A 9,046-nucleotide genomic window follows, 5' to 3' on the forward strand; every position below is an offset into this window, starting at 1 on the left:
GTTTTAGAGAAGCCATGGCTACTATTACTGCAATGAGTATGAAGAGAAGTGAGGAATGAGATATGTTACAATGAATATTTATACTTGCAGTTTCACCTATAATTAGTTAATTATTACAAGGCTACTTGTTTGGTTAAATTTGTGACTCACTTTATGCTGCTAAAATGGTGGATCACATAACTTGACGTTGTCATTTTGTAAATTAGATGAATTGTTATTTTTTTTATTTTACATAATTGATGGCATTCCAAACTTCAAGCTATGTAATACATATCTAAACAGAACTAATGCAATATGATCATACTATCCCAATTGGTTCTAGTGATTATCAAATTTGGAATGTAACCACTCCAATTGAGTTTTTAAAATCCTAAAAGTTTAAAATGTGAAAATATATATTGAAAAATATATATGGGGATGGGAAATTTAAGAATTAAAAAAGAAAAGGAGAGGGAACTTATTTACAAAGGATATATTTTATGAAATGTGAAAATTTGGTTTGGCGGCTTCCTTTCATCGTTCCCCCCCTTACCTCATCTCACTTTAATTTCACAATTCTCTTCACTCATATGCTCTTAGCCAACCCTAATTTTTTTTCTCTCTTTCTCATGGTCCTCCTACTTAAGATCCCTGGCCTCGACTGACTTCCCTTCCCTAGCTACGATTCTAATTCACGCAGTCCATCCGAGCATCTCCGTTACCAGAATTCATCGTGAAGAGCCAGAGGAATGTTATTCTAATTGCTGCTGCGCTTGTTTGGCTTTGATCTCCAAGACTTTCCAGCACAATATCACCAACTGAGAAGCGCAAGCGAGGAATGGGGCTGTTTCAGACTCGTGAATCATAAAATCCCCAATTCTCTCGTGTCGGAGACTCGTGAATCACAAAATCCCCAATTCTGTCATGTCGGAGATGAAAATCGTAGTCAGATCTCTCCTAGATCTTCCAATCGAAATCAAACGTGCAACTCTGATGTAATTGCCGACAGCGGCTACATGGCCCATCTCAGGTCAATCCTCTTTACGAAGCCTTAGGTCTATACGACATGGGCTCCTCCGAAGCCATTGACAACTTCTGCTCTCAATTGAATGCCTCTCCTCATCAAAGGTCGATCACTTCGCTTCCCCCAATTTTATGCTTAATTGATATAGTCAAACTTAATTTGTAGAGATTTGAATTTTTTTTTGGTTTATTGTGTTGCCAGAAAGGTAATTGAGGCGTATGAGTTTGAGGGATGGCCTTGTCAATTTAGGATTAATAACTATAATTTCAGTCGTGAAACTGTAGGTTCTTCTGGAGTTCAGATGCACACTGATTCTGGATTCTTGACTATATTTCAGGATGATGAAAATTTCGGAGGTCTTGAAGTTATGGACAAGTCTGGTGAATTTGTGGCTGTAAATCCACAGGATGGAACGCTTCTCGTCAATCTCGGAGATGTAGCTAAGATGTTTGATTAATTGCCTGTGTCTTATTATTATTATTGTTATTTGGGATACAGCACCAGAATAGGTTTATGGTTTATTCGGTCGGACCGGAAACCGGCAAGGAGTCTGGTCCGAGCTTCACTGGTTTGATGGATGCTGAAAAACCCGGTGGGAACCGGAGTTGAACCGGTAACCAGAGGTCGAACCGAGAACCGGTGCAACTCCGGTTCAATAATAAAACAGAAAAGAATAAGGTGCAGCTCCAGTTCAATAATAAGAAATGCTTTGAGGAAGAGATGTTTCGGGGGGAGAGATGCTGGTTTCCAAACATAATTGAAATGATCACATATAGAAGAAAATTTGATCTAAGAAACTGATTTGCTATTGCTTTACCTGTACCAATAATAACAAAAATTGTTAAATTACTCTTTTGAAAAAGTAGAAAAAGAAAGTGAGAGGCGGTGGAAAATAGGACAGAGAGAAAGAGAGGCGGAAGATGAGGTAGATGAAGTGAGTATTGTATAAAGATTAAAATTAGGTTTTTGGAGTCACCTTAAAAACTGATGGGCTTTTTTTTTTAATGTAGCAAAAGAGATGATGGGCTAAGCTAGTTTATTGGTCCAAATAATTTTAAAGGCCCAGATTGTTACTCATATTTATTAAGTTTTATTCTACTAAATAAAAATAGATTTTAAATTAATTATATATAAATATGATTTATTTATTTATTACGTCATCCGGTTCGACCACTCCGAGCCATCCGATCTGACCAAGTGACCCGTGATCCAGTTATAAATCTGGTTTGATGTCCGGTCCGGTTCTGATAACATTGATTATATTCACTAATGGCTTCATAAATGCTTTATATTCTATCTTATCAGAGGCCTCTGTTTTGCAAAGCCTCTTTCCCTAACAGTTAATTTAGTTCGCATATACATGACGTGGAGCACTAATATTGTTGGTCCATGTGCAGTCTGTTGTCCATCGAAGCTTGGCACTAGCAGATAATCTTGGTGAAGTTTCAGGAATAGCACAGGTTATTATTTTTTCTGTTGTGTATCCGTTGTTTGCGTATCTTTTCAATTTGGATTATATCCTCATACTTGGTATGGTTGACATTTAGTAAGACATAAGTTTTTACATTGATTTTTTATGTATTATAATTTAGTTGTGCATGATTTCGTCTAGTAAAGCCACAATTAAAACTCAAGTGGTCAAATTAATCATCGTCATGGTTTCTAAGCCGTGAATAGCCTGACACCACAAAAGATAAAGGATGATAAAGGATAATGTAGTGAAAATTAAGTTGGCTATTGATGGGATTGAGAAGGGAATGAGTCATGTGAGACAGATGAAATTTAGGAAAGCTTAGATATCAAGCATGTTATGTACTAGTCTTTCCAACTACACGACACATACAATTTTGAGCTTCGCATCTCTTTAATTTGTGTCTTGCAATTCAAAGAAAAATATCATTAGGGATAAGGTACTAAAATAGGACCATGGTTTTTTTGGGAAGTATGAATTTAGGCTCCACGTACAAAATAGCACCAATATAGGTTTAACGTTCAAAAAATGTATCAATTTAGGCCCCGATAACGGAACGAGACACGTCATTGATATTACTCCATTAAGTTCTGTCGATTGTACGTGGAGAGAGAAATCAGAACTTAACAGAGTAATAGGAATGATGTATTCAATCTGTTATCGATGCCTAAATTAATACATTTTTTAAACGTTAAGCCTATATTGGTGTTATTTCGTACGTGGAACCTAAATTGATACTTTACGAAAAACCATAGGCCTATTTTCGTACCTTATCCCATATTATTATATAGTATATATGCACCAGTAGCTGAATAGTTTTTGTTATTTTTCTAATACTTTCTTTTGTGTCCTTGCTAGCTAGGATGTACATACATATATGGATGATGACCAAATTGAGAGAAGCTAATCCCAATTTCAAAGTTGATATGGAAGAAATTTCTAGTAGCATATCAAGTGAAAATGACAACATTGTAGTCTTCTAAAGATGGTGCTCCATATATGAGGAGATGGAATGATAAACTATATTATATTTGTTGGATATTGTAAATACTTTTAGTTTTTTTTTTTTATCATGACAATGACTTTTAATTTTTTTTTTGGGTTGCATAAGTTAAAGATGCGTACCATATATTAAGGTCTTATATTAAAAAGTGTTACATTGTAAAAGAGAAAGTGTTGCTATAAATAGCATATGTTACAAATAAAATGTTGCAATTAGATACAAACAGTTGCTAATAACAACAAATGTTAAATTAAAAACTGTTGCAATTGTAAATAAACGTTGCATCAATAACGTTTATTGCATTTAAAAAACTGCAATACTCTACAAAAGTGTTGCTTGAAAGAAATGTGTTTGAATAAAAGAGTGTTGCAATAATGTATGAAAGTGTTGCTTTTTACTTTTTCGAAAATAGTGTTACATCTTATGTGATAATGGCAACACTTATATTAGAGTTGCAGTAGGGAAGGACAAATGTTGCTATTGATAGGACTGGTAACACTTTTATTCGTGTTGCTATAAATATGTTAAAGTGGAGATCTATAGCAACATGCAATAAAGCAACACATTTTTTTGGTTTAAAGTGTTGCCTATTTATCAAGGGCAACATATTTAAAGCATAAGGTAACACTTAATTGGTGTTGCAGTAGAACATCTATGGTGTAGTGGTCGCGACCGAGAATACTGATTCTCGATCGTGACACGCTAATTTCCTCTTGAAAATCAGACGTCGAAAGCCATATATCCCAATTCTCGGTAAGATCAGAAAATCTCTTACCTTCTCGGACAATTTTGAAAGTGTGAATTCTCAACTGAGATTCCTGGAATCTCGACCGAGAATTGCTGAATTCCTTCTAATTCGTACTATTTACCTAAAATCTGATTAAAAACATGACTTTAATATATTTTTATGCATCTAAAACTTGATATAAATTCATCTAAAAACTAAAAATCATAAAAAAAATGTGTAAAAATAAACAAAATAAAAGCTAAACTAAGAATTCAAACGAAAACAAAATAAAAGAAGTATATGAAAATTGACGAATTAATCTTCATGAAATTCTGTTATGAACTCAATTTCCTTTATTGGGGCGTTTTCATAATAAATTTTGCATCTATTACCGTTAACTTTATAGCGAACCCCGTTAGGTCCTTCAAGTTCTAAAGATCCATAGTCGAATGTTTTAACGACTAAAAACGGTCCTGTCCATCTAGACTTAAGTTTACCTGGGAATAATCGGAGTCGTGAATTAAACAACAGCACCTTATCTCCAACGCTAAAGCTTTCGACTTTAATTTTGGCATCGTGCCATTTTTTCACTTTTTCTTTATATATTTTTGCATTTTCGTAAGATAAATGACATAATTCATCCAACTCGTTTAAGTTGAATAATCGTTTCTTATCTGCTTGTTGTAAATCATAGTTAAGTGCTTTAATAGCCCAATAAGCTTTATGCTCTAATTCTACGGGCAAATGACATGCTTTCCCATACACTAATCGGTATGGTGTCATTTCTATTGGTGTTTTAAATGCAGTACGGTATGCCCATAAGGCATTGTTAAGTTTACAAGACCAGTCTCTTCTTGAAGATGAAACTGTTTTTTCTAGAATTCATTTGAGTTCCCTATTTGATATCTCCGCTTGACCATTCGATTGAGGATGGTATGGCGTAGATACGCGGTGGTGTACTCCATATTTTCTCATAAGCGATTCAAAACTTCGGTTTATAAAATGGGTACCTCCATCACTTATAATAACTCTTGGGACTCCAAATCTACAAAATATATTATCAAGAAATTCAAGGACAACCTTAGAATAAACTCTTGTAATAACAAAACCCATCTAATCAGACGTGGTTTTGCATCTTTAGCAAATAGATACCTTAAAGTTGCGTGATCGGTATATATAATAACTTTAGATCCTAACAGATACGACCTAAACTTATCACATGCAAAAACTACCGCTAGCATTTCTTTTTCAGTTGTGGTATAATTTAATTGAGCACCGGACAATGTGTGACTGGCATAATAAATAACATGAAGCTTCTTGTCTTTCCTTTGACCTAAAACACATCCTACGGCTAAGTCACTTGCATCACACATGATTTCAAAAGGTAAATCCCAATCGAGTTTAGCGATTATGGGTGCACTGACTAAAGCTGCTTTCAATGTTTCAAAAGCTTTAACGCAATCTTCATTAAAATCAAAGGTTAAATCTTTCATAATCAAATTAGTAAGTGGTTTGGAAATTACAGAAAAGTTTTTAATAAATCTTCTGTAAAAACCTGCATGTCCTAAAAATGACCGTACTCCCTCAACAGTAGTTGGAGGGGTTAATTTTTCTATCACTGAAGTTTTTGCTCTATCCACTTCTAATCCTTTTTCAGATATTTTATGACCTAAAACAATTCCTTCGTCAACCATGAAATGACATTTTTCCCAGTTTAAAACTAAATTCGTTTCCTCACATCTAGTCAAAACTTTATCTAAATTCCCTAAACATGCATCAAACGAATCTCCATAAACTGAAAAATCATCCATAAAAAATTCCATGATATCTTCAATGAAATCGTTAAAAATTGCAGTCATACAACGTTGAAATGTTGATGGTGCATTACATAGACCAAAGGGCATTCTCCTATATGCAAAGGTTCCATAAGGACATGTGAAGGTTGTTTTATCTTGGTCATCTGGGTAAATATATATTTGAAAGAATCCGGAATATCCATCAAGAAAACAATAAAAAGCATGACCTGCAATCCTTTCGATCATTTGATCGATGAAAGGTAGAGGAAAATGATCTTTCATGGTTGCTTTGTTTAGGTTCCTATAATCTATACAAACCCTCCAACCGGTGGTGGTTCGCGTAGGTATTAATTCACCTTCGTCATTCCTTACAACAATTATGCCTCCCTTTTTAGGTACATAATGGATTGGACTAACCCATTCACTATCCGAGATAGAATAAATGATTCCATTGTCTAAAAGTTTAGTAATCCCATTTTTTACTACTTCTTTCATGTTCGGATTTAAGCATCTTTGCCTATCCGCTTTAGGTGGCTTATCTTCTTCTAAGTGAATTCTGTGCATTACAATACTAGGATTAATTCCTTTTAAGTCTGAAATTTGCCATCTCATACTTCTTATCCTATTTCTAACAACTTCTTTCAATTTTTCTTTTTGATCATTTGTTATCTTGTTAGAGATAATTATAGGTAGAGAATCGCCATCGCCTAAGAAAGCGTACCTCAAATGGTTTGGTAACTCTTTAAGTTCTAATATAGGGGGTATTACAATTGAAGGCGGAACGGGTCCATCTTCTCGAATCAAAGGCTCTGGGTCCTTATCTTCTAATTCTTCTCCCATTATAGGTTCTATTACTTCTTCTTTTTGAATAACATCATTGACACATTCTTCAATTAAGTCAAGTTTCATACAAGCGAATTCCTCCATAGGATATTTCATCGCTTTGTTCATATTAAACTCGATCTTATCTTCTCCTATCCTTAAAACTACTATCCCTTCTGACACATCAACTAGAGCACGTCCCGTGTTCATAAACGGTCTACCAAAGATTAGTGGACAATTAACGTCATATGCAAAATCTAATATAACGAAATCGGTAGGAAAAATAAATTTGTCAACTTTAACTAAAACGTCCTCAATTATACCATATGGTCTTTTAGTGGTTTGATCCGCTAATTGCAAAACCATATTGGTACGTTTGATATTTTCTTCTAAACCTAACTTATTAAAAATAGACAACGACATTAAGTTTATACTCGCTCCTAAATCACAAAGACAACTTGGGAATTCAATATCTCCCAACTTACACGGAATAGTAAAACATCCGGGATCTTTGAGTTTAGTAGGCAAATTGCTTGACACTATTGAACTATAGTCCTCAGTTAGCGAAATGGATGAAATTCCTTCCCAACTAATTTTCTTTGAAATTAAATCTTTTAAGAACTTACCATAGTTAGGAATTTGCGTAATTGCATCCATAAACGTCAAATTAATGTGCAAATTTTTAAGTTTATCCAAAAATGTTAAAACTTGTTTGTCATAGTCCTTATTTCGGACTTTGTGTGGAAAAGGTGGTTTGGGTACAAATGTTTTTGTACTTGAGTCAATTGGTGAACTTTTTGTGTTTAATGTATCTTCTTTGGATTTTGGTAAATCAGTTCCTGGTAAAGTTGAATCTGCGGGCATTTCCGGACCTTTATAATTTTTTCCTGAATAAAGAGTGATAGCCTTTACATGCTCTTTCGGATTTTCTTCCGTATGGCTGGGAAGACTTCCCTCTTTTCGGGATGGAATTGATTTAGCAATTTGGCCAATTTGAACCTCCAAATTATGGATGCTAGATGAGTGGTTTTCTAATAAGTTGGTCGAATTTATTCTCGATCCGTTTAAAACCATCGCCGTGATTACTTAGTTTTCCACCGATAGCATCTATGAATTTGTCGATTTTAGAAGATAAAGTGCTAATCGTATCTCTTGATTGATTTTGATAATTATTGGTATGATTTTGATTAGCAATTGCATTATTATTATTATTATTATTATTATCTTTCCAATTAAAGTTAGGATGATTCCTCCACCCAAAATTATAAGTATTAGAATAAGGATTATTAGTTTGGTTTTGCCCTTGGACAAAATTTACCTGTTCGATCTCACTCATATCTTCATAATCCACATCCGTTTGGATTGGATTACCATTGTCATCGCATAGTGCCATAAACTTGTCAATTTTGTGCGATAAGGCAAAAAATTGGGCTTGTAACATCGCGACTGGATCAAGATTCACTATACCTTTAACGAATGATGTGGTTGAAGATGATGGTTTTGCCACCGGTATGTGTCCACGTTCCGCGGGCCACATACTGCTGTTGATTGCCATTTCCTCCAAAACTTCTCTTGCTTGGGCTGTCTTCTTCATAAATAACCCTCCCGACATAGCATCTAATGAACCTCTAGTTGTAGGATTTAATCCATTATAAAATGTTTGCATTAAAAGTGCATCAGGCAATTGGTGGTGTGGGAATAAACGTTGAAGTTCTTTAAAACGTTCCCAAGCCTCATAAAGAGTTTCATTATCATTTTGAGAAAAAGATGTTAACTCTTTTATGACTCTTGCGGTTTTTATTAAAGGAAAATATTTTGGTAAAAACGCTTGGGCAAGTTGGTCCCAAGTTTCAAATGTTGCGCCTGACATAGAAGTTAACCACTCTTTGGCTCTATTCTTCAAAGTGAAAGGAAAAAGGCGAAGTTTGATTGTTTCGGCAGTCACATCAGTTATTTTAAAAGTGTCGCAAATTTCTAAGAAATTTGGCAAATGGGTGTTAGGATTTTCGTTAGGTAACCCATAACATGTTACATTATTTTGCAACATATTAAGCAAAGTTGGCTTAATTTCAAATTGGTTTGCGTTTATTTTGGGTCTAACTATGCTATTTGTTACATCGGCCACTCCTGGCCTAGTGTAATCCATGAGTGTTGCCATATTTTCTGGCTGAGGTTCTGAATTTTGTTTGTTTTTATTTTTATTGTCTTTCTTTTTCTTTTTAAT

At 34.5% G+C, this 9,046-nt stretch overlaps 1 protein-coding gene and 1 non-coding gene across 8 annotated transcripts; both read left to right on the forward strand.

The window, feature by feature from the left end:
* The first annotated feature begins 462 nt into the window (after positions 1-462).
* LOC136227875 (2-oxoglutarate-dependent dioxygenase DAO-like) lies at positions 463-3,569 on the forward strand. Of its 7 annotated transcripts, none has more exons than XR_010688314.1 (4): positions 467-1,107; positions 1,341-1,450; positions 2,401-2,463; positions 3,333-3,569. XR_010688314.1 is itself a non-coding variant. In XM_066016643.1 (3 exons), exons 1-3 carry the CDS (start codon positions 1,305-1,307, stop codon positions 3,379-3,381), a joined length of 243 nt encoding a protein of 80 aa, XP_065872715.1. In that variant the 5' UTR covers positions 463-1,304; the 3' UTR covers positions 3,382-3,569. The 7 variants fall into 7 exon arrangements, 2 of the variants coding, with proteins under 2 accessions (XP_065872715.1, XP_065872716.1); XR_010688315.1 differs by having other exon boundaries at positions 1,341-1,439; XM_066016643.1 differs by having other exon boundaries at positions 463-1,439; positions 3,337-3,569.
* A 4,935-nt stretch (positions 3,570-8,504) lies between these two features.
* Positions 8,505-8,611, forward strand: LOC136228171 (small nucleolar RNA R71). The gene has a single exon (XR_010688505.1). It is a non-coding gene; the product is annotated as a small nucleolar RNA R71 (small nucleolar RNA).
* The last annotated feature ends 435 nt before the right edge of the window (positions 8,612-9,046 follow it).

The sequence above is a fragment of the Euphorbia lathyris genome, chromosome 4, assembly GCF_963576675.1.
Source record: "Euphorbia lathyris chromosome 4, ddEupLath1.1, whole genome shotgun sequence".
NCBI classification, from domain to species: domain Eukaryota; kingdom Viridiplantae; phylum Streptophyta; class Magnoliopsida; order Malpighiales; family Euphorbiaceae; genus Euphorbia; species Euphorbia lathyris.